We start from the raw sequence: 26,072 nt of genomic DNA, 5'->3' as shown, positions 1-26,072 counted from the left end.
CTATAATATGGCGATGTTTTCGTTCTGCCAGTCCATTTTGTTGAGGTGTATAAGGACAAGATCTTTGATGTGTGATGCCATGCAATTTAAGATAATTTTGAAAATCTGTGGATAAAAACTCTCCCCCTGAATCTGTCCGAAAAATAGTAATATCATTTTGAAACTTGTTTTTAACCATATTATGAAAAGTTTGAAAGTATGAAAATACTTCAGACTTATATTTGAGATAGTACATCCACGTATGTCGGGAGAAATCATCGACAAAAATAACATGGTAAACAAATCCTCCTTTAGAAATTACTGGTGCAGGACCCCAAACATCTGAGTGTATTAATTCAAGTGGTCTTGAAGAGAAAAAGGTTCTGTTCTGAAATGGTAATCTTTTTATTTTTCCGAGAATACAATCTTTACAATCAAATGATTCAGAGTTACAAAATTTCCCTAGATTTTGAAAATGTTGGATTTTGGCTATATGTGGGTGACCAAGTCTCTTATGCCACAGTTCCAACTCTATTTTTTGAATATTATAACAAAAAGCTTTCTTCGTCATTTCCAAAAAATCCATGTAATAGAGTCCTCCTTCTCTATGGCCTTCCCCAATCAGCTTGCCTGACTGGCGATCCTGTACCCAACAACCATGAGAAGAAAAAGAAATATTACACCCATAATCAGAAATTTGAGATACAGATAAAAGATTTAAATTTAATTTGGGAACATGTCTAATTTCTGGAATAAAAAAAAATTGTTTTATAATTTTTTTCAAAATTTCCTATTCCTTCTATTTCAAGAGAAGTCCCATCAGCAGTAAAGACCTTTGACACACTTGTTTTATTTTTAACACATTTGGATAGACTTTGATTATTTGGGGTCATATGAAAAGATGCACCAGAGTCAAGAAGCCAAGAAATTTTACCTAGATCAGAAAAAGATGAAGCTGTTGCGTCGGTTGAAGCTTCAGAAGAGGCACCTTTGATGAGAGGCTGAAGAATCTCCATTAGTTGGGCCAGGGAAACTGATGCATCCTGATCTTTAGGCTCCGATCCAGCAATTGCAACTCTTTTTTCTCTCAGCTCCTTAAGTTTGGGACATTGTGGCCTGTAGTGTCCCGATTCATGACAGTGATGACAAATAACTTTCTTCTTATCATAGTCACCATTTTGTCGGTTAAAGTGAGGAGGCCTATATGATCGAACATGATTCCCTGGTCTAGACACGGCTAAAACGGAATCATCTTCAATTTTTAAAGAACCTTTCCGGAGACGATTTTCTTCCATTGTTAACTCTTCAATAGTTTCAAAAATAGAAGAAATTTTTCCCCGGTGAAGTAGGGCCGATTTAGTGGTTTCAAATTTCGGCCTTAATCCAGTGATAAACTGGTAAAAATGTTCAGCATCGAGTTGTTTCTGACGAAGCTCGATGTCTTCGGCACAATGCCACTTTGGTTCTAAAAGGGAAAGTTCTTCCCAAAGTTCGGACAACCCATTGTAATATTCACGAATAGTTTTGTCTCCTTGTGTCATCATTCGAACTTTTTCTTGGAGGTTGCACACGTGTGCAATATCTTTAAGGGAATACATATTCTTAAGGTATTCTCATGCCTTATCGGCATGATCAAATTTGGCAAGACTTGAGCATTTTTTAATGTCAACGCTATTGATAAGCCATGACATTATCTTTGCATGAGATATTCTTCATTCTTTCCATTTCTTCTCGTATGAGGCAATAGCCTTGATTTTCTCTTCTTCCGATAGAGGGACCTCTTTATCTCCCTCCTTTTTAGTAAGAGATAGCTTAGGTTCCGAATCGGAACCATCTACAATCCCCCATAAGCCTTTTCCCCATATATGGTGCTTCATGATTGAAGCCCATGTTACATAGTTCGTATCACTTAGTTTCATAGGCATGATGGTGACTTTATCATTGTCATCCATCGATTACAAGGAGAGAAAAAATAGGGATAGAAGAGAAATAAGAAGGAAAATGAAAAAGAAAGAAGAAAAAAAAACAATACAACAAGATGTGAAATCTTCTCTAATGAAGTGATAAAACACTTCTCTTCAAGTGGCGAACACTTTTGCAAACGGGCACGGAAACCGAGGCAGCTTCTCTAATGAAGTGATAAAACACTTCTCTTCAAGTGGCGAACACTTTTGCAAATGGGCACGGAAACCGAGGCAGTTTTTCCTCAAGATTTAATACTTCCGTGGCTCTGATACCATGAAATGAAATGGGGATCTTCGAAACACGAGCTTAGATTAACAAGGGCAAGTGTCAAGAATGACACTAAAGCATAACCCTTAAAAAGGGTATAACTGGAAACAAAATAAAAATAAAAAATGTATTCTTTATTGATATGAAAAACCAATTGCTTAAGAAGCATTGGAATGAAATACAAGAGGGGTTGCACCCCTTTATATACACAGCTGAAAGAGGACTCAATAGAGTTGTTGGACACAGTCCAACAGCTCTATAAGAGCTGTTGGACTGTGTCAGTCCAACAGCTCTATTGCTAGTCAAGTCTGGACAGAACTTGACTAGCAACAGCCATTCTAGTTCAAACTGAACTAGATGACATAAAGACAAAAAATAAAAATAAAGGAAAAAATTACAGAAAAGAAAGAAATGAAAAATGTATTTATATATATATATAATATTATTATATATACATATGTGTACAGTTTTACATTTTAACAATATCTCATTTTCTTCTCATAGTTGTTGAGTACAGGATCGACAGTCAGGAAAAGGCCACAGAGAATGAGGACTCTATTACATGAATTTTTTGGAATTGCCTAAGAATGTTTTTTGTTATAACATTCAGAAAATAGAGTTGGATTTGTGGCATAAAAGACTTGGTCATCCTCATACGGCCAAAATCCAACATTTTCCTGCCCTTGAAAAATTTTGTAATTCTGAAAACTTTACTTATAAAAATTGTATTCTTGGCAAAATAAAAAGTTTACCATTATGTGATAGAACCTTTGTTTCTTCCAGACCACTTGAATTAGTACATTTGGATGTTTGGGGTCTTGCACCAGTTATTTCAAAAGGTGGATTTGCATATTATGTCATTTTCGTTGATGATTTTTCTAGACATACTAGGATTTACTTTCTCAAACATAAATCAGAAGTCTTTTCGTACTTTCAAACATTTCATAACATAGTTAAAAACAAATTTCAAAATGATATATCCATTTTTCGCATAAATTCAGGGGGAGAATTTATGTCCCAACAATTCAAAAACTATCTAAGTTTATATGGCATTACACATCAAAGGTCTTGTCCATACACTCCGCAACAAAATGGACTGGACGAATAAAAACATCGTCATATCATGGAAACAACTAGAACTTTATTAATAGTTAATCATGTCCCAAAAGAGTTTTAGGCAGAAGCGGTCCTAACTGCTACTTATCTTATTAATCGAATGCCATCTTCTTCCTTGAAAAATATAACTCCAATTGAAAAACTAGTAAAACTTTCTCTGGATTACTCTAGATTAAGAGCTATGTCACATGGGTGCGGGTGCGGGTGCGGGGATTCGGCACTTCCAAAAAACCCGGGTGCGGGGGTGCGGCAAGGGCAAAAATGTAATATATATATATATATAAAGGGGGTCGGCGGGTTTTTTTTTTCAAATTTTGCAGCTGTCAGCAGCTGACAGAAGATGCTGCAGCTGTCAGCATAAATTTTTTTTTTTTTAATTTCGAAGCCCATTTGAGCAAATTTAAAAAAAAAAATAAAAAAAAAATGAACATTAATGATCCTGAGTGCGGTCAACGCACCCAGGATTGGGTTGACCGCACCCAGTTTCGCACCCGCACCCGCGTCGAGTCGCGTCGACGCGGGTGCGGCACCCTGCTAGCCGAATCCCTGTGACATAGATTAAGAGTGTTTGGATCAGGGTTACCGGAAGCGCCTAGCTAAAAGGGGAAGCGCGCTTCCCCGAAGCGTGGGGGGAAGCGTCCCCCTTTTTTGGGAAGCGCGCTTCCCTTTAATGGGGGGCGCACTTCCCATCACGCTTCCCCCTCGCTTCCCCCCACGCTTCCCTTGTTTTTTTCAATTTTTTTGGATTTTTTATTTTTTTTTTTCGCTTCCCCCTCGCTTCCGAGACGCTTCCTAGGTCGCTTCCGAGACGCTTCCTAGGTCACTTCCGAGACACTTCCCGAATCGCTCCTAAGTGGTCCCACGCTTCCCTGCTTTCTAAATTTTGAAAGTGCCTCGCTTCCCGCTTCCCGTATTGCTTCCCGCTCCCGCTTCCTCAACTGGCAACCATGGTTTGGATGCAAGTGCTTTGTTTTCACTAACAAAAATGACAAACTCTCCCCCTCGTGTGATTCCCTGTGCCTTTTTAGGATATGTCGATAATAAAAAAGGCTACAGGTGCTTTGATATTCAAAATGAAAAACTATACGTATCAAGAAATGTATTGTTTCTTGAAAAGGAAAGCTTCTTTGATTTTGAAAAACCTAAGGAAGTCACTGAATATTCCTTCATAATAGATTTGACCTCAAAACCTGCTGAATGTGATTTTGACAAAAACCAAAGTACTATTGATCTCGAGCACAATGACAATAATGAAGACCATAGGGATATTAGTTTACAATATTCTAGACGAAGAGAGTCGAATCTTCTACGTGCACTAAAAAAATATTTTGAAGCATCCACCAGAAGGTCATCTCGAGTTTCGAGGCCTCTTGGAAAATTTGTGTCATACGAATCCTTTTCACCAACATATAAGGCAATTATCGCATTAATACACTCATATGAGGAACCATCATCATACTCTCAAGGCAAAAATCATGTGGAATGGGTAGAAGCCATGAAAACTGAGTTAGATATACTTGAAAGGGCTTCTACTTAGACTATTCAAGATCTTTCTCTAAGTAAGAAACTTATAGGTTGTCGATGGGTCTACAAAGTTAAAACCAAGAGTGATGAATCTCTTGAAAGATATAAAGCCTGATTGGTGGCCAAAGGCTATGCCCAACAATATGACATCGATTATGAAGAAACCTTTGCCCCAGTTGCTCATATGATCATTGTTAAAACCTTAATTGCCTTAGCTTCCATTAGAAAATGACCCATATTTCAAATGGATGTCAAAAATGCATTTTTAAATGATAAGTTAGTTGAATAAGTATACATGGAAGCCCCCCGGTATTAGTATTCCCAAGGGTAAAGTTTTTCGATTAGAAAATGCTCTTTATGGTCTTAAATAAGCATCAAAAGGTTGGTATGATAGGTTTAGTCAGGTTATGCTTAATATTGGTTTTCAATCCTGTTTGACTGATACTGCTTTATTTATTAAGAATTCTGATGCATGAATTATAGTGCTTCTTCTTTATGTGGATGACATGATCATCACCGGAGGCAATAAATAGAGAGTTGAAAATATCAAAAAACTTCTTAAAACTCATTTTGAAATGACTGATTTAGGTCTATTAAGATATTTTTTAGGAATTGAATTTGCTTATTACCCTTGTGAGTATTTAATGTCTCAATCTAAGTCTGCTTTTGATATTGTTTTCAGGTCTGGAAGTACAGATGAGAAAGTTGATACTCTAGAAGTTGTTAACGTTAAGATGAAAATTGATGATAGAGAACCTCTTGAGGAACCTACTCCTTACAGACAACTTATCAAAACACTTTCTTATCTTTCCATTACAAGATCAGACATAGCACACGTTGTACACACAGCCAGCTTGTTCCAACATGCTCCCACCACAGTTCACATGGGTGTTGTTCTGTGTATTGTTAGATATATTAAGTTCTCTCTTTCACGAGGACTTTTTTTGTCTTCTACCTCCTCTCTAGATCTAATTGCATATATTGATGTTGATTGGGGAGGTGATCCCAATAACAGACACTCAACTACTGGCTTTTGTGTTTTTCTAGGTAAATTATTAATCTCGTGGAGATGCAAAAAGCAGCAGAAGGTGTCCCTCTCATCTACAGAAGCCGAATACCAAGTCATGACAACCACGACCATAAAAGTAGTTTAACTAAGACGTTTGCTTGTCGACATGAAAGTTGAAGCAACGCAAGCTTCATGTATATGTTGTGACAACAAGAGTGTGATCTACATTGCAAGCAACCGAACATTTCATGAACGCACCAAACATATTGAAATGGACTGTCACTACATTAGAGATAAATATCTAAATGGAATCATTGATCTGCCATATGTCACATCAGATTATCAATTAACAGACTTCTTCAACAAGCCTCTCGTTGGTCCCAGATTTCACTCTCTTAGACAAACTTTCGCTCATTATACCGTAAGTTTGAGGAGTGTTAAAATGCAAAGTGTAATGTAACATATATATATAATAATTATATTATATTATTATAAATTTTTTTTTGTATTTTTTTGTTTTTATTTTCTTTAATTTATTTATTTTCATAACTAGTTCACGTTGAACTAGCTATGAAACTTAGTCAAGTTCTAGTTAGAACTTGAATAAGGGTCTAGCCATTGGACTCTAGTCCAACGGCTACAATCCAACGACTCTTTTGGGAGAGCTCAAAGTGAACTCGCCCAACCACAATAGGGGTGAACCCCTCCATTGTAAAGCACTCGAAATGCTTCTTAAGCATTTTTATTATCAATAAAGATTTATTTATTTATTGTTGTGTTCTTCCTTTTATACCCTTTTATGGGTTTGCTTAAAGTGTCTTTTTAGACATTCTTTTGGTGGATTCAAGTGCATTTATAGAAGACCATTATTTTCTTACAGTCGAAAAATAGTCAAATAGACAACTCATACACTTATAGATTATATGAATTAAGTACACAGAAATATATATATATATATATATATCAATGTTATTAAAAACGCGCCTTAAGGCGCAAAAAGTCTGCCTCGTCTCAAGGGGAGGACCTTCGTGCCTTGAGGCGCAGGTATAAAGCGTAAAGGCCCCAAGGCGTACGCCTTATACGCCTTGAGGCGTACGCCTCGGGGCGAGGCACGCCTCGAGGTGAGGCATATGAGCCTCAATTTTTTTGGTCAAATGGGGGTCAAAGCCCCCATTTGACCAAAAATTAGGATTGCAAATCAGGGGGCGACCCTATTAGGGTCGGGGCCCTCATTCTCTCACTCGCTGCTCTCTCTCGTCTCTCGTCTCTTACTCATCTGCTCTCTCTCGTCTCTCACTTAGCCGCTCTCTCTCGTCTCTCTGCTCTCTCCCACCTTTCGTCTTGGTCTCTCCACCTCTCTTTGTCTCGTCGTCAACCTAACCAGAGCTTTCGAAAGTTGGTCTTTCAGGGTTGGTCTCGTTGTTGCATGAGAGTTGCACTGAATTGTAGCCCTAAAAAGAACATTTTATCACCTCATTTCAATTTATTCTCATACAGTTGTTATGTTTGTCTTTCACATATACCAGTTTAATTCCTTCATCAATAAAGCATTTTTTATTTATTTATAATTTTAGATTTTTTTATAGTTTTTTTTTAATTTTCAAAAAAAAAATTGAAGCTTACGCTTTAAGCCTCGCCTCAGATTTTGGTGGAGCGCCTCGCTAAGCCTCAACGCTTTTCACAACACTGATATATATAATTATATATAATATAAACACATAATATTTTAAATTTATAATATATGTTTATGATATGTTAATATATGTAATTATACACATTTACATAAAAAACACATATATGTGTGTGCATCTGCGTATCAGACCGAGAGACTACCTCGGCTAGGCCGCCTAGGCGGTGCCTAGGCTCTGCCTTTGACAGCTAAGCGGAGGGGTGAAAGGAGGAGGAAGAAGAAAAAAACGAGAGAATAAAAAAGAAAGCTTTTGGAGCTCAAGGAAGAAGAAAAAAAAAGAGACAAAAAAATATGACAACTATGTCCCTGCAGCTTAGGCATGAATAGCCTAGGCATCCTAGGCGCAGCTTTTGACAACTAAGTCTGTGGCTACGGTGAGATATATGTCTTCTTAAATATTATGAGCTACTAAAATCAAAATCATTTCAACTTATTCAACTTTAATGCCTCAAGTTGAAATTGGCATCCATTTTTCATACTTCTAGGTACTGTGATTTCTCATTCAGCCATTAGAAGAGTGGATAAAGAGACAAAATGAAGTTAAGAATAAACTAAATTGAATATTGCATGCTTACCGTATCAAAAGTTGACAAGTTTTCTAAAGTACAAATTGCACGTGCTCCAATTTCCAATAACAATGGAAATGCACCCATGAACTGAAAGGCTTCTGAACAACCTGCATCCAGATAGAGGATGGAACCTGCCACCTCATCTGATATCTGCAATGTTGAGAAAACAAAAACTTAAGACAGTAATGACTGCAGACCAAAATCTACCAACATAGAGAAAATATCGAACACTGTTTCACACAAGATGAAATATATGACTGATCATTTTCCCCCATAGATATGCATGTCAACATAAAAACAAGCAGGACAAAGAGGTGGCCAATGAAAAACATCTAAAATTCCATTTTTTAACTAATATGTGATTTAATAAATCATTAAAAACAATAATCAGAAAGCACAACCTCCCAAAGTAATAAATCCACACACCTAAAGGACACAAAAAAAAATCCAAAGATTTACCACCAACGGTTCAAGAACCAAGCTATTGACACCAAACTTGGGATAAAAAAAAGAAGTTTCTTTCACCCAATTTCATCAAAATCCATATCCCAGAAGAATGCACACCGATCGACACCAATCTTAAGCCGATATTGCACCAATCTACAATCAAACATATCAAAACTTTCACTTCGGATCTCGGAAAGAATCCCACTGGCCATGTTCACTGGTGAGCATTTTGTTCCTTCTCTCTTTTTTCCTATGGTACGCCCATAGAATACCCAAGCAACACTTATTTTTCTTCGCGAATCATGACCAATGAGGAGCCGTGTGAAGCAGAGGTCGCATGTACGGTTCTGGAAGAGAGATGGGAGCAGTGACGTTATCATCAACTATGATTATCTAACAGTTGGAGTGCGGTTGAAGTAGTTGAGACGCAGTCAACCCATAGGGATAAACAGGGTGGAATCTTTGGCGTCAACCTATAGGGTTTCTAGCTTTCCTAGTTTCTTCACTAGCAGAATGTGAGAGATTGCCCTTTGATTTACCGGAAACTGAAGGGGAATTAGTAGCAGGTTATCAAACTAGCACCTCAGAAAAGAATTCGCAACAATTATGTCTGTATTCGATCCAAAACATTTCATAGCGAAACGACACTACACACCCACAAAGGAAACCAACAGAAAGATTTTGCAGAATGACAATGAAAAGGGTATGCACGATTCAAACAAGATTCTTCCATCGATTTTCTGAGTTTCTACAGAATGGAAAAGAAGGAGCAAGAAAAACTCACTTGACGGATCGAATCCAAGCACGACCCGGTGATATCTAAAGAACCCATCTTTCATTCACCAAACAAAGATCTACAAGAACCAAAACCGATTCTTGCATAAGTTTAGAAATCAGGAAACAAGAAAATGGGTCATCGATATTAATGAACAAAACGAGGAGGGAAATCGAAACCAACGAACACCAACCGTGGATCTTTCCATTTCCGAGCTACCCATCGACCGATCGGACCGACAAAAAGAGGGAGAATCCACGACGGCCCATGTTGAATCCTCTTCCTCTCAAGTCTATGCGATGTTTTTTTTTATTGAACAATTTACAAAGACCCGCTTAATGTTTTAGATTTTACAAAAGGGTCATGTTAAGAAAATAATTCACAAGAGCCATGAGCCCATTAGGTACCGAGCCAAAACCCAGCCGTTATATATGCAGGCCGGGTTCTATCGGGCCGGTCAGACACGGACCTGAGTTTTTGATTAATTTTTTTAATAATATAAACATTTTAAAAATTAACTATTACATAGTATCTTTGATAATTACTATTATTTACTTAATTAGTTGAATGAGAATTTGTTATTTATTAATTATTATTATTTACCTAATTAGTTACATTAATTAGGAATTTGTTGCATGGGAACTTGCTATTCTCTCATTAACTCATTATTTCAATCAAGCATTTATGCATTTTAAGATTGGGCAGGCGGGTCCGTCCCGCTTCACATTGACCCATTGGGCCAATGAGCCGGGTTATGAGCTTTTCTTCAAACACGAGCCCATTAAAAACCGGGCCAAAACTTGGCCCGCTTATTAGCGGGCAGGGCCGTTAGCGATGCCCACCCTTACTCTCTACCTTTAGGTATGGTTAGACGTATAGTTTCCTCCAGTTTCAAAGATTGTTCTACCCAAATGCCATCAACCCATAACGATAAACAAGAAAACAAAAACCATCAAGCTACCAACCAAAATCATTTATTAAAATTAAGAACAATACAACACATTGATCTTCCTCATAAATTATAGTGAAAATTTTGAAAATATCAAGATTGACCCATCAATTTTTTCTCAACATCTTGGACCCCCAAATCATAAAAAAGAGAACCAAGGAAATTTTGGATAGATTTCATCAGAAATTGCTGGGAATATCAAGATTTTTTCATTTGATTTCTTGACACAAATTCGAACTTGAGCCACAAAACAAACACCTATTAGAGGTAAAGGGTAAGGCAGGAGAGAGAGAGAGAGAGAGAGAGAGAGAGAGACTAACAATGAGGCCAAAACACAGTTATGGTAGGTGATGTTTCCGGCAGGTAGAAGCCGTGATTTATAAGGGTGGATTTTTTTTTTTTATATTTACACGGAGAAACCGCCCCACGATCAGAGACCAAGCCACTGGCTCTACCTGCCGTACTTATGATCACTGTCCTGGCAACGTAATACTCTGTGGGCTTACTACTTGCCCCTAAAGAGTTGCCACACTTCGGCTTGTGCAAGGGGTGACGCCCATAGGATTTGAAACTAGATTGCCTGCCTAGCAATCTTTTAAGTTGAAGTAATTAAAGGTGTGCATAGTCACCTCTAAAAGCTATGGACACGCCGGTGTGCAAGTAGGGATTGATTTAGTGTCTTCAACTCAATGCCTTCACAATTATTTTGTGTTTGATCCATATCTATAATTAAGAAAAGTTTGTTTTACTTAAAAGGTTTGTCATAATTCGAATGTTGACATTCATGAAAATCATAATTTCTCTAGAAGATTAATCAACTTTTGAGAATTGAATTGCACGTTAATTTCTTGATTTCATTCTATTTCCTGCTTCTTGTATATATTTTTATTTAATTTTACTTTTTTTTTTGCACTCTTAGATAATTTTCTTTCAAAGTTGAGGTATTATCACTTTGTATTTTTCCGGAAGGACCTCCCTGAATCCCTGCATCATATTATTTAGGAATGTCAATGAACCAGATTTTATCAGACTTCTGACATAATTCAATTCTGTTTAGTTGCATTTGGCAAGCCGAAACCATATCCAATTATAATCGGATGCAGATATGGTTTTGATTTTTTGTTGTTGAATCTAAAAATATCCAAATTTGACGGATATTTGAATATGTTTACATGTAAAAAAGTGGATATGGTATGCGCTTTTCACCATCCTAATCTGAATTCGAATTTGTTTAGCCAACATCTGATTAGTCAAATATGGTATTGGCCACGTCCGATCCGAATCTGAACCATTTACATCCCTAATATTATTACCCTTGAAACCCATCTTATTTGTTCTAAAAAAAAAACATCTTAACTCCAACAAAAAATTGGAGGAGAGATTGATTTGTGACCATTGATGGGCTCTCGCATTTTGAGATGAGGCAGAAGGGGGAAGGGGGATTTCCTATGGGCAAAAGCTTTTTGTTCTTCCGTTACAGATTACAAGGGTAATTTCGTCATTTTTCATGCCGTTTCAGTGAAGGTTAAGTCTGTTTTTGGAATTTTTAAAAATAAGATCCAAGAGTTGAAATTAAATAAAAGTTTGGTCTCTATATAAAATTTATTATTTTTTGTTTTTCAATTTTTTGTACATTTTTTTTTTTAATGAGCAAGCTGGGGTTAGGCAGACCCCACAGGTTATACAACCATACCCCTTGGGTCAAACAAAACCTGATCTGCAACACTGTTTGGGTGAGGCACACCCCCACTAAACATCAACCATACGAGTCATAGATGACTTTTGGTGGCATGATAATTGGATTAGTAAATGAACCAATTAAATTGACTGGCTGAAGACGTGTGTTGCTTATGAGCTGGAACATAATTACCAGCTAAGAAGCAGATGCAAGAAGTAATTAACAAAGGGTAATGCGAGAAGCAAGTGTTAAAGAAATACTTGGGAGCATAGTGTCAAATCTTGCGAGATTTACGAAAATCTCGAGAAAATATCATGAGAAATTACCTGAAAGTTGAAAACTGCAATTTCTCATGATTATCTTTTGTAAGAAACATAAATACCACATTTTAAACGTGATATTTATGTTTTTATCTGCCATCTATCTTAAAAAGAAATGCTTTTTTTATTTTTTATTTTTTTTTGTTTTTTTATAAAAAAATTTTATTTTTAAATTTTTTTATTGCTAAGATTTTGCCAAAAATGAGAGATTTACAAAAAAGTTATTTTTCATGAGTTTTTGGCTGCTGAGATTTTGCCATTTTTTACTTTTGTCACTATGCTTGGGGTGAGGGTCCTAGCCCTGGTGTTTTCGGTCGCAGGGATGGTGACATTGAATCTGGTTTGGGATGCGGTTTCCCCTGCCAAAATATGGAAGAAAAATAAGTTTAAAGGGAAAGGATTAAGAAGCAAAAGCAAGTAGAAAATGAAGTAAAAAGGGAAAACTTGATTTTGTTTTAACTTGAAATGAATTTGAAGCTTTTTATCAAAGTGTTCATTATGTGTGCAGTTTTTTTTTTAAGAATACATTTTTAATATCAAGAAAGTTCACTTTCTTATAAAGAGAAGAAAGACTTATAGCCCACAAAGGCCACCCCATTAAGTAGGGACGGCTTGTGAATGTCACCAAGTTGATTGGACATCATAAGTTCAAAACTCATGGGGACGTCCATGCAGCAAGGTAAAAGCTAGGTGTACTCCCTAGTAGGTAGGGGAGACCTCAAGGGTTTTACCCAATGTTATCAGTATCGGTGCATATCAGCCTATATGGGCAGAAAATCGATAAGTTGCAAGCCTGAATGGGCTATTTTTAATAAATGTAAAAAATACCAAACAATATTTTTTAATATTTTTCTATAATTATTTTAATGGTTTTAACACATGTCATGTTATGATTAACCCGTGATAATTTTTTATTATTTTTGGGCTGAGAACGATTCACTTGAATATCGGTATGGGCCAATATAGCTGAATCAGTGGCCATACGATTCAGGGCCAATACCAAATACTGAAACATTGGTTTTACCTACTGCAGGCTTGCCAAGGTACAGCCAGCAAAAGTTTTTCCTTGACACACACACACAAAAACATATATATATATATATATATATATATATATATATATATATATATATATATATATATATATATATATATATAGAGAGAGAGAGAGAGAGAGATGTTTATAAACACAACTGAAACAGGGCAAAAACAAAGGATGCAAGAACAATTGATAACAAATAAAGAGTCAGTATTCAAAGTGCAATAATGAGTTTATTATGCATTCAAACAAAAAAATCATGAATGCCAAAAACAATACAGCCAATAACAGCAATTATTTCCTGGAAGATCAAGGTTACACATTCGGACCCATTTACTCTTCTGCCACAACACTAATGGTGCCTTTCTCTAGCATGTCGTAAAATGTTCTAGTTTTCCTCTGTTCATTCCAGTGATGCATCTTCCAGAGCCCACCCGCAACCAGGCCGAGTGAGAAGCCAATGAGTATCTCCTTGACGACGCTTGGGCCAGTCAAGGTTGCATGAGCTATCTTATGTGCTGCCATACCCTACTAGCTGTGTTCAAATCATAAAAGAACAAGTGAGCAAACAAATATATATATATATATATATATATATACACAATGTTCTCACGTTCATATAAAAAGAGAAGAGAAGATGCCCCAAGTGTGTAGGCAAAAAGGAAAAGACTGTTACACATACTTTGCTGTTAGTAGAAAATCCAGAAGGCTAAAACACCTAGCATAATGCAGAAGAGATGTATCATGGCATTTTTCAATGTCGGAAAGAACATACGGCAACTAGCAACTTAGCATTATCAATTTGCAACAGAAATTATTGACTATAACATGGGAGTAGGAACATTCTGTAGAAGTCCCTCCATTGCTGATGAGATCAGTGAACATGATGTCCGGATAAGGAGTTGAATATATTTTCTACTTGCCAGGACACTGCATTCCAAATTAAACAGCATTGAGTTGACAAACACCAGATTACTTTTGTGGTATATAACATTCCTTATGATGTGACAGTGGCTCCATCTGATGTATCTGTTAAAATACATGTATTAATGTATATATATATATTCAATCATACCCGATAAAGGGGTATTTCTGTAATTCTGCCCAATAGGGGCATTTTAGTCTTTTTTATTTTCCTTATTCTTTTTTTCTTATTTTTATTTTTCTTTTCTTATTTGTAAATGCAATTAATGCATAAGCATTGGGGGTCCCAACTAAGAGTCGTTGGACCCCCAACGGGTTGGGGGCCCAACTACTCCTTGTTGGCCTTCCCAATGCCCCTCTCTCACTCTCTCTCTTTTGCTTATAAATAGAGGGGTAAACCCCTTTGTAATGTGTGGCTTTTTCAAGCTTCTTTTGCTTTATAAGATCCTTCTTTTTAGCAAGCCCTTGTTGACTTTGTATTTATTTATTGTGAACTTGTTCTTTGCATCTTGTTTGTGAATGTCCATTGTAGGACGTTGTGTTTATTTTCACTTATTTCATTACATGGTATCAGAGCAAGGTTGTGCTCTTGTTTTGTTTTAGTTCGGATCTTACTTGTGTTTTCTTGTAAGTTGGCATCTCTTTTCTAGCTTTTCCTGTCTCTATTTCACCGTAGAAGGGGAACATAAGATTGACCTCACCTAAGTTAAATGGTACCAATTACTTGGTATGGGCATCAGTTATGGAGAACAACCTCAAAGGCAAAAAACTTTGGGGCTATATGATGGGCACCAATCTGGAACCTCAACTACAACTCACCAAAATGGAAGAAGGCCAAGAAAAAACATTAGAAGGAGGAGCACGAATTAAAGTCATTAAAGATCACCAATTTTTTATTGAAGATTGAGAGAGTAAGCATGCAAAAATACTTGCATGGTTTATGAATAACGTAGAGCTAAAAATTTGTGCAAATATTGCCAAATTTCGCAAAGCTAACGAAGCATGGTTCTTCACGAAAGGTATGTACACTCAAAAGGACCTCGCTAGACAATTTTTTCTCCAAGAAAAGAATTGCACCATTAAACAAAGGGACATGAGTATCCGTGACTACTAGGATGTTGAACTTAGAAGGCAACAAATGAAAAAAAAATACTTTTTTCAATTTTTGCATGGGCTTAGACCCGAGTATGAGCAGGTTAGATCTTCTCTCCTCCATAGATCTAAGCCGCTTTCCCTAGAAGATGCAGTTGCTGAAATATGCCAAGAAGAAACTCGTCTTGACATGGTAAAAGGGGGAGATGAAGTCTTAGCCGTTTCCAAACCCGGAAATCATGTTAAGACTTATAAGCCTCTTCATTTTTCGAGGCAAAATGGCTCTAATGGCAACTACAAAAAAGCCATATGTCATCATTGTCAAGAACCGAGGCACATAAGGCCCAATTGCCCAAAGATAAATGAAGCTCTCAAGCCAAGAGTTGCTTCCGTTGAAGAAAGCACACCAAGGAAGGAAGATTCAACAAAAGGAAAAGATTCCTTCTCTCTTGCTCAACTATCTGAGGCACTTCAATTGCTACTCAAATCTCCATCTACTTCGGGTACCGCCATTGCCTCCTCTTCTCCTTCAGGTATGTCCTCTTGGATCCTTGATTCTGAGGCTTCCTTTCATATGACACCTCATGAGAATGGGTTATCTGACTTATATCCTAATTCAAAAACCTCTTATGTTTCAACTGTCGATGACACGTCTTTACAAGTCAAAAGGTATGGAACTTTAAGTTTTTCCAAAAATTTCTTTGTGCCAAATGTAAATGTGGTACCTCAACTAAATTTAAATTTTCTTTCTGTTTCTCAAATATGTGATCATGGATGTGAAATCTCCTTCTCAACTAAGGGTTGCTCTATATAGGATCTCTGATCCGGGAAGCAAATTGAGCAAGACCATAGGAGGGGAGATCTCTGTTACATGAGCAACTTGAAACTTTCCACAAACACATTTTGTAACTATGTCCAAGATAAAAATATTGAAACTTGGCACCAAAGACTTGGACATCAAAGTTTCTAAAAAATGTACTCTTTTCCTTTTGGAAAGAAATTTTGTAATAAGAAACATTTTGTTTGCAAAAATTGTATCTTTGGAAAGACGAAATCTATTCTTTTTCCAAATAGAACTTTTATGTCCAAAAGACCATTTGAGTTAGTTCATTCGGATGTTTGGGGCCCTTCCCCGGTCATATCGAAAGGTGGATACTCCTATTATGTTACCTTCATTGATGACTTTACTAGATATGTATGAATTTATTTTCTTAACTTAAAATCCGATGTCTTTGCCTTTTTTAAGAAATTTCATATGATTGTCAAAAATCAGTTTTTAAGTAATATCTCTAAACTTAGATCTGATTCGGGTGGAAAGTACTTATTAAATGAATTTTAAAATTATTTAGAAACAAATGAAATTTTGCCATAAAATATCATATCCTAGAACTCCTCAACAAAATGGTCTAGCCAAAAAAAAACATAGACACATTTTGGAAACCACTAAGATACTTCTTATTTCTAAAGAAATTTCAAAAAGCTATTGGGCTGAAGCCGCTTTAACATTAACTTACTTGATAAACAGAATGATATCGTCATCCTTACAAAATACATCTCTATATGAAAAACTATTTGAAAGAACACCTTATTTTAATAGATTAAGAATTTTTTGGTGCAAATGCTTTGTTCTTTCACATAAAAGAGATAAATTATCTCCAAAGGCTATTGAATGTGTATTCTTAGGCTATGGAGAAAATAAAAAAGGATTTAGATGCTTTGACCTCAAAAGTAACAAATTGTATGTTTCTAAAGATGTAACCTTCTTAGAAAATGAAAATGGGTTCAAGAAAACTAAAAATATTGATGAAAGCGAATATGCTTTTTTGTTTTATCTTCTTCCTCATGAAGAAGTGACTCCTCAAGAAGAGGTGATTTCTAATGATAATTTGTTGAATGACCAAGAGGACATTTCTCTTAACAATGTTGAAAACGAAAATGAGAATGATGTCATTGATAGTAGACCAATTCAAACCTATGTTCGGCGTGGTCAACAAGTTCTCGTAAATGCTTTGAAAAAATACTCCTAAGGTTCAAACATAGAAGAAACCTCGTTAAGAAGATCTGATCGAGTCTCTAATCCTCCTAATAGGTTTGTTTCATATGAGTCTCTAACACCAAAATATAGGTCATGCTTAATTGCGTTACACTCATTCCATGAACCATCTCACTATAATGAAGCCAAAAATATTTCTCAGTGGGTCGAAGCCATGAACTTAGAACTTAGTGCCCTTGAAAAGGCAAAAACTTGGAAAATAACCTCATTACGTACTGGAAAGAAATCTATTAGATGTAGATGGGTCTACAAAGTCAAAACTAAGAGCGATGGGTCATTAAAACGCTATAAAGCCCGGCTGGTAGCAAAAGGATACGCTCAAGAATACGGTATTGACTATGAGGAAACTTTTGCTCCTATAACTAGAATGACTAGTGTTAGAACTCTTATTGTTGTTGCTTATGTTAAAAAATGGCATATTTATCAATTAGATGTTAAGAATGCATTCTTAAATGGAAAGCTAAATGAAGAGGTTTACATGGATCCTCCGCCAGGAGTATGTATTGGTAACAATAAAATTCTTAAACTTAACAAAGCCTTATATGGATTAAAACAAGCCCCAAAGGCTTGGCATGATAAATTTAGTAACGTAATGACAAGTCTAAATTTTTGCTCATGTTATACTGACACTGTTTTTTTTTTGAAAAGTGCAGGGTCTTCAGTAGTTATTCTCCTGCTTTATGTTGATGATATGATCATCACTGGAAGTGATGAGTAGAGAATTAATGATATTAAGAGGGTTTTGAAAGAAAATTTTGACATGTTTGATCTTGGTTTCTTAAGATATTTTTTAGGTATTAAAGTGGCGTACTCTCCCAGAGGGTACATTCTCTCTCAGATGAAACTCGCAGCTGATATTTGTTCAAAGTTTGGCATCACAAATGACAAAAATACAGAAACCCCTGAAGTTATCAATGCAAAGTTGAGGTTGTAAGATGGAACTCTTCTTGAAGATCCCACTCCCTACCGCCAACTTGTTGGGTCTCTGACATACTTATCAATTACTCGGCCAAACATAGCTCATGCAGTTCACTCAGTTAGTCAGTTTCAACTTGCACCTACAACAGTGCACATGAGTACAGTCTTAAGAATCATCAGATACATTAAAAATATTATAACTAAGGGAGTTTTTCTTTCCTCATCTTCATCACTTGATCTAATTGCTTATACTGATGCTGATTGGGAAGGAAATCCCAATGATAGAGTCTCAACTACTGGTTTTTGTGTATTCTTAAGTGACTCTATGATTTCTTGGAGATTCAAGAAGCAGCACAAAGTATCATTATCCTCAACGGAAACTGAATATCGTGTAATGGCCACTACAACCATAGAGTTTGTGTGGCTTCGGAGTCTCCTCAGTGATATGAGCATAATTATCTCTACACCTTCGAAGATGTGTTGTGACAATAAAAGCGTAATTTATATCGCAAGCAACCACACCTTTCATGAGCGTACTAAACACATTGAGATGAATTGTCACTATGTTTGTGATGAATATCTAAGAGGAACTATAGCATTGTTGTACGTTACATCCGAGTACCAGTTGGCGGACTTCTTCACCAAAGCTTTTGCTGCTCCTCAATTCTTCTTTCTTCTCAACAAGCTTTCGGTCATGTCCCCGTAAAGCTTGAGGGAGGGTGTTAAAATACATCTATATATATATACTAATTTATATCCAACCATACCCGATAAAAGGTATTTCTATAATTCTGCCTAATAGGGGTATTTTAGTCTTTTTTTATTTTTCCTTTTTTCTTGTTTTTATTTTTCTTTTCTTAATTGTAAATGCAATTAATGCATAAGCATTGGGAGTCCCAACTAAGAGTCGTTGGACCCCCAACGATCATAAATATGACCGTTGGGGGCCCGACTCCTTGTTGGGCCCCCCAATGCTCGCTCTCTCTCTCTCTCTCTCTCTCTCTCTCTTGCTTATAAATAGAGGGGTAAACCCCTTTATAATGTGTGGCTTTTTCAAGCTTCTTTTGCTGTATAAGATCCTTCTTTTTAGCAAGCCCTTGTTGGCTTTGTATTTGTCCATTGTGAACTTGTTCTTTGCATCTTGTTTGTGAATGTCCATAGTAGGACATTGTATTTATTTCTGCTTATTTCATTACCGTATCTATATGGATCATGCTTTACCAATCAATAAAACCTCATGTCTAAGATGTTCATATTGTAGTTATTGATAAAAGTTTGGTGCCTCTCATATTTATAGGTCTAACATGCTCTCAGGCTGTCTTCTCAGTTTATTACATCTTGTGAAAGGCACATAAGATGAAAGCTGTGAGAATGAGACCCTTTTGTGATGTTTTGAAATTTTGAACCTTGTTAGTGTTAAGCTTATACATGATGAACTTGCCGTTTTATAAACATAAGAGAGTACTGCAATTGTGCTTCAATCTGGGATGTCAACAGGATAAAGAAAGGAAGAAAAAAAATTCATGATAACTATTTACAACCAATGGCCACAGAAACTCCCAAAGATTAGAAAGAAACATGTACTTACCATGTTCTTATTGCCACAAAAAAATAACAAAATTTTAGCCTGCTGGATTACCAAAGATAAGTTTTGTTGTCATCATAATTTATGAAGTTTTCTATCAGATATATAGGAATATAGATGGTGTAAAAGTACACATATAGAGAAGCTTCTTCAGGATCAGAACCCTATTCATAAATACATGAAATGCTGTCACTGTCTTATTTCCCAAAATGACAATGTAAAATTTGAACCCATCAGCGTTAACATCTTCTAAACTTTTCCAATTTATGATATCCAGCTCTGTACATAATATGTGATTAATTATCACCAAAAGCATCACTCAACTAAAAGTTGCTCCCAAAAGCCAGAAACAAACTTGCTATTCCACTAGGCCACAAACTAGTCCACACCTTAGAACATTATAGTCAATATCTGCTAGTAATAAAATTGACCTGTCCAAGGGTTAAGTGAACAGGTACATGATAGATGCTATTACAAGTAGTTCCTTTTAAAATCACACCCTGCCTCTGGCATTGTAACGCAATGACCCATGAAGACTTCAAGGCCCCTCCATCACCGGGAGTGTTTGCATCTCTGCTCTACATATAAATCCCATTCATCATCTTACAAGTGTCAAAACTCCAAGGACTTTGAAAGTAGTGAACAAAATTTTTTTTTGAAGGCATGAAATATGTAAATTTGAATAAAAAAGAGAGGGATAACAAAAAGGCAGATGTAAGAGCAATTAGTAGCAACAAAAAAAAGGTTCATTTATACCTTTCCACCTGCAAGATCAGCATATTGAATTGGTCAGAAAACCTGCTTTATATGTAGTCAAAAGCACCGACTAGGCGCCTAGTCGGGCTAGTCGTTAGGAAAACTAGGAATCGGCTGAATTCCAAGGTATAATTTTTTATGGTACTAATTTTGCAGACTAGGGCGCCTAGTCAGTGATTATAACTGCCCCGCCTAGGTGCACGGGCAGTATAGTCTTTTTTCAAAAATTCATTTTTTACTCCGGGGGTTGTTAAAAACCCTAGCCCTCCTTTTACTTTACTTTTTACTCTCTCTCTCTCTCTCTTCGTCATCAGCTTTTTCATCTGCTTCTTCTTCTCCTCCTCTGCCTCTCACCCTCGCCTCCTCTCTTCTTCTTCTCAGTCTTGTTAGTATCGGCCTAAATGAGGTTTTATTTTTCAAATAAATCATAAAAATGCTTTAAAATAGTTTTTAAATATTTTTAATATTATTTTAATAGTTTTTATGATACGTTTGAACTACTGATTAAAAGTTGGTCAATTCACCTGAATCATTAGCCCAACCAGTGTCGTCAGTATCATATTGTATCGTATGATACGGTACGATACATATTATTACTTTTTGAAAATATGATACGATACACACTCATATCGCGATACGAGTGTATCGTATGATCGTGTCATATAGTACGATACATGACGTATCGTATGATCCAGGTGTGGCGCACTTAAAAAAGACCCAAAACATACTTTTTAATTTTTTGGGTTTTAAAGGCCTCTTGAAGACCAACTTCTCCATTTGTCTAGAGGTTGTTAGAAGGAAACCCATGCACTCTAAGAGCCATGAGATCGATTTTTGGGCCAATTCGTGCGCAAGGGAGAGGGATTTTGCGATTTTCTAAAGTAAGAATGCATTTCTACCATTTTTTCACTAAAGGAAGTGGGTTAAGGTAAAAAATCTTTATTCTTTGCTTCTTAATGAGTTTTTTTTTAGGATAGAATGATATCAGAGGATCCGACATGGCAAAGGAGCACTTAAGTAATAAGTGAAAACCGATTAAAAATCAAGTGTAACTATTGCCAAAATTCTTTTTTGGGTGGTATCTCTTGGTTAAAGCATCATTTAACCCAGTGTTGTGAAAAGCATTGAGGCATAGCGAGGCGCTCCACCAAAAACTGAGGCGAGGCGTAAGACTCGAGGTGTAAAGCATAAGCCTCAGAATTCTTTTTTGAAAACTTAAAAAAAAAACTATAAAAAAATATCTAAATCTTCTTCTTCTTCTTCTTCTTCTTCTTCTTCTTCTTCTTCTTCTTCTTCTTCCTAATGTTGTTCACGCCTCAGGCTGACGCCTTGAGGCGTAGAAGGCCTCGCCTCAAGGTGAGGCGCACCTTTTGCGCCTCAAGGCACGTTTTTAATAACACTGGTGTATAATAAAAAAAATTGAAGCAAAGATACAAAGAAAGAATAAGCAAAGGAGATGTCGACCCGATCGTATTGAGGGAAGTAGATGAAAAAGATGAGTGGCCAAGTGAAGGTGACATGGTCTGTGATGATGATACATCTCTCACATGGCGCGATGTTGAAAAGGCAACTGGAGCATCAAAGGATGAGGGTCCGACCACTCATTCCACAAAGGAAAAGAGGAAGAAGAGCATGGATTCGGAGAAGAAAAAAGGGAAGAAAGCCAAGAGAGTTAAAGAAGAAGAAGAAGATGAAGCTAGTTCCGGAGAAACTGAAGAAGAAGAAGAAGGGCAATATGTCGATGAATTGACGAAGATGATTTTCATGATGATGGACTTGCAACTTCATTATCTCATTCTCATGACTAGCTTTCTTCTTTTTCTTATCATCTTTTGGGATATGTATTGGCTATGTATTCAAGTTTTTAACTCCTTGGACTTGTATTGATTATTTTGGTGGACTTGACTTTTCTGTTTACTTAAGTTATGTGCATTTGTTGCTTTTTTTTTAATTAATTTGTTATGTGTGTTTGTGTATGTAGATGTGATATTGGATTGTTATGTGTATGTGGATGTGACATTGAATGAATATACATATGTATATTTTATTTGGTTATATCTTATTTTAGAATTATTGATGGGGCATCGACTTAGTCTGCATCCTTTCTTGATTTTTTCCCTAGAAGCTCAAGTAGAGCCCATACACTTATGTTTTCTCATACCAATTTCTTGTCTCAGACACTAGGAATCCCACCTTCATACCAACTTAAAATAAGCTTAAGGGGCTTTATGTATAAACAGAAGGGAGAGGTATTTGTGGAAATAGATGAGAACATTAGAAAAAGAGATTCTGAATGATATTCACACTTTCCTCAAAAAAAAAGAAAAAAAAGAGATGCAACGGCAATGATAATCGTCAATACAGGCTCGAGACTCAAGACTTAATTATAACACCACCACCACCATTTGTGCATATAGACCGGAGATTCAGATTCAAAAATCATACCGCCGACAGCGCCCACTAAAATACAAAAAATCAAAAGATTCAATTCAAATATTGAAACAAACACTACCCTTTATGCACAAAACTAAACGCTATCATGAAGATCTCATCAAATCATAACAATCCCATTTCATATCATCTCTGTCTGATGCCAAAAAATGGGGAAACAAGAAACATGGATCAAATAGCAACCAATATAACCAAAAAAGGAGCTCAAAAAAAAGAAAAGTGGTACTACTTCAGTTTGATTTTGGCAAGAGTACGGAAGAATACCTTCGAATCGGCGACACCCAGCGAAGGATCGGCAAGGGAGACGGCCCTGCAAGCAAACCCCACAAAGCAAAGCAAGAGCTTTTCAGAAGACTCGGTTAGGGATCGAGCGGGAGTTTAATAAGTGGTCGTCAACGCAGGGGCATTTTCGTCATTTACTTTAGTATGGGTATGTGGGATGTGGCATGTGCATTGGAATAAGAGAGGGTCAGCATATATCCCATTGGCCCCGAGTTGATTGGGTGAATCTGGGTCTTGGTTCAGGCCGTCCGAACAGGATCCAGATCTGGAACATATGTGGCCAGTGGTCAGATCTACTTAGATGCGCATCCCATACCAGGTAGCGGATTCAGATTATAATTGGGTCTAACCCGATCCGTTTTACATTTTCTACATGAAAATATCCTAGAGTTCCCTTTTCAGCGGATCGGGTATCTTAGATGTCCAGATCAAATTTGGTGCTGGACACATACACAGGTATATGATAGGTCCGGCTCAAATCCAAACCAAATTCAATACATGTACATTTTCCAAGTTGAGTAATTGTATTCATGTTGGCCAAATATTGCTAAAATCGTGATGGCCAAAAAACTTGACTTTACTCATTCTAATCACCCTAGAGTTTTATTGTGTATTGGCTAGGCATCTAGCATTTGGTATCAGAGCAATTTGTAAATCTCAAGTTCAAAACCCTAAAAAAAACAATTTTAAAAAATGACTAAGAACCAAAGTGAGAACTACCAAAAGTTAAAAAAGGATTACTTAGAGTTAAAGGCCAAACCTTAGAGTGAAAGTCATCCAAACAAGTTGTTAATTCTATTAGTTGTTCGGGAGTCCATCCCAAAGAAGCTATCATTTATAACTTTTGAATAGAGTTGTCAATGAATCAAGTTATGTACTGAATATGAGCCAGAATCAGGTGCCATCACATGGCACACTTTGAGTGGCACACTTTGAGTGTGCCTCTGCACCTGTCTGCCATTCATCTGCTTTTAGGCCCCACAATTCTGTCGACTAAAGATGGAGAGCACCAGGTGCCGCAGGACACTCAAATTGTGCCATGTGATGACACCTGACACTACAAGAAAAAATGTTAATTAGCGATGAATATTTGCGACGAATTTTTTCTATCGTAAATTAGCGACGGATTGACGAGAGAAAACATTTTGTTGCTAAACTACGAAATATTTACGAAATTAACGACAGAAAAAATCTGTCATGATTCTGTCGCTAATTAGCGATGGACTCGCGACATAAAAAATTTGTCATAAAGGTCTGTCGTTAATTAGCGACGAATTTGCGACGGAATTTTTTTTGTCGCAACTTAGCGATAGATTTGTGATGTAATATTCCTGTCGCTAAGTTCGTCGCTAGTTTTTGATAAAAACTGAGCGCAAAATTCTTCCTCCCTGCCTCTTTCTCTCTGATTACCCCCAAATCTGTGACGCCTCGTCGTAACCACCACCGACCCGCAAATGTTCGTCGCCATCGGCTTGCGATTCTCCTCCCGGTTCTTCAACAAAATGCAGATCTTTCTGGTGGCACTCCGTCGAACGGAGACCGACGGCGATCCGAGACCCAAGATGAACAGGCTGATCATCGACTCGAGCTCCTCCGCATCCATGCTCTCCAGAAACCCTAGAATCTCTTCCTCTTCCTCTTCTGACGGTCGTTCCCCAAATGCCAGGCCTACCTCCAGCTCCAGCGGAGAGACAGTGTCCTGATTGGCCTCGTCAGATCCGACCGGAATCGAGGCGAGGCGCTGGAGCTCCCGGACGACCCAACAAGAAGAAGAAGAAGAAGAAGAAGAAAGAGAGGAAAAGAGGGCAATTTTCCTCCTCTTCCTTTCATACTCCTTGCCTCCAAAGATGCCTGAGCTCCATGCTAAGGTATTCAAAAAAACTCACCAATCCTTCACGTCGTTCTCTCCATAATGGTTGCTGCAACAGGTAGTTTTTTATCAAATATCTGCTCTCGTCTTTCTTTTTTGCACTCACTCATTTGTTGCCCTTTGTTCTCTCGTTCTAGTGTTCTGCACAGCCGTTTTGTCTTTGTTGATTGTTTATAGTGCTCTCAGTGTGATGGATAACATGTGTTTGTTTGTTTTGTTGTTTGGATTTTTCTTTTTGTTTTGTGTACAAGTGAGAGAGAGATCCAAAAGACTTACTGGATCGAGCACTCTGTAGATCTGACGGTCCAGGCGATGATGCTAGACTCCAAGGCTGTCGATCTTGACAAAGAAGAGTGGCCTGAGGTTTTCCTTCCCTTCTTTTTCTTGTCTTTGTTGATTTTTCTTTGTTATGTATTTGATACTTTTGATAATGTTTTCTCAATTTGAGTTTGACGAGTCTTGTAGTTTTTATTTTTTTAAGCTCAGATGCTGTAATGTTAAGGCCTGAACTTCAAGCCCTGTATATAGCATATCGACTATTCTGCATTTGATTTATCTTCTCGCACTTGCTTACAGAGAAGTGTATTACTTTACAGTATTGCACAACTACCTCTCAGTTTGGTATTAAGCATTTCACGATGGTGGGTTGAAAGTTAATTTAATTTGTGGGCATCGCAGAATAAGGTAGGGGAGCCCACGAGCCGGGCGAGATTGATGTCTCCGGAGTCTGCGAGCGACGAGGCATCGGAAGGCGGGAGATCGACGTGAAGGAAGAACTTGGAGCGCAGGGTCTGCATGGATCAAGCTCTGGTGG

The 26,072-nt window shown here is 37.1% G+C and overlaps 1 protein-coding gene and 1 pseudogene across 3 annotated transcripts in view; both read right to left on the bottom strand.

Annotated features, from left to right (window-relative positions):
• The window catches only part of LOC149839188 (sec1 family domain-containing protein MIP3-like), a 40,586-nt pseudogene extending 30,978 nt beyond the window's left edge, over positions 1-9,608 (bottom strand). Inside the window, exons 1-3 of the transcript XR_016431455.1 lie at positions 9,535-9,608; positions 9,351-9,420; positions 8,126-8,269 (exon numbers count right to left, since the gene is read on the bottom strand). The product of XR_016431455.1 is annotated as a sec1 family domain-containing protein MIP3-like (transcript). The remainder of the gene's footprint in view (positions 1-8,125; positions 8,270-9,350; positions 9,421-9,534) is intronic.
• A 3,874-nt stretch (positions 9,609-13,482) lies between these two features.
• Positions 13,483-23,459, bottom strand: LOC149839187 (putative cytochrome c oxidase subunit 5C-1). 2 transcript variants are annotated; one of them, XM_090002363.1, is made up of 2 exons: positions 23,371-23,459; positions 13,483-13,862 (listed from the first exon to the last, which is right to left on the bottom strand). In XM_090002363.1, exon 2 carries the CDS (start codon positions 13,850-13,852, stop codon positions 13,661-13,663), a length of 192 nt encoding a protein of 63 aa, XP_089858489.1. In that variant the 5' UTR covers positions 13,853-13,862; positions 23,371-23,459; the 3' UTR covers positions 13,483-13,660. The 2 variants fall into 2 exon arrangements, with proteins under 2 accessions (XP_089858489.1, XP_089858490.1); XM_090002364.1 differs by lacking the exon at positions 23,371-23,459 and adding an exon at positions 14,010-14,086.
• Between the last annotated feature and the right edge of the window lie 2,613 nt (positions 23,460-26,072).

The sequence above is a fragment of the Nuphar pumila genome, chromosome 4 (genome assembly GCF_984573655.1).
Source record: "Nuphar pumila chromosome 4, dmNupPumi1.hap1.1, whole genome shotgun sequence".
In the NCBI taxonomy this organism is placed as follows: Eukaryota; Viridiplantae; Streptophyta; class Magnoliopsida; order Nymphaeales; family Nymphaeaceae; genus Nuphar; species Nuphar pumila.
This window is presented reverse-complemented; position numbering and strand designations above follow the sequence as displayed.

Coding starts and splice junctions, on each gene's coding strand:
- LOC149839187 (XM_090002363.1), bottom strand. CDS start 13,852: ATGGCAGCACATAAGATAGCTCATGCAACCTTGACTGGCCCAAGCGTC.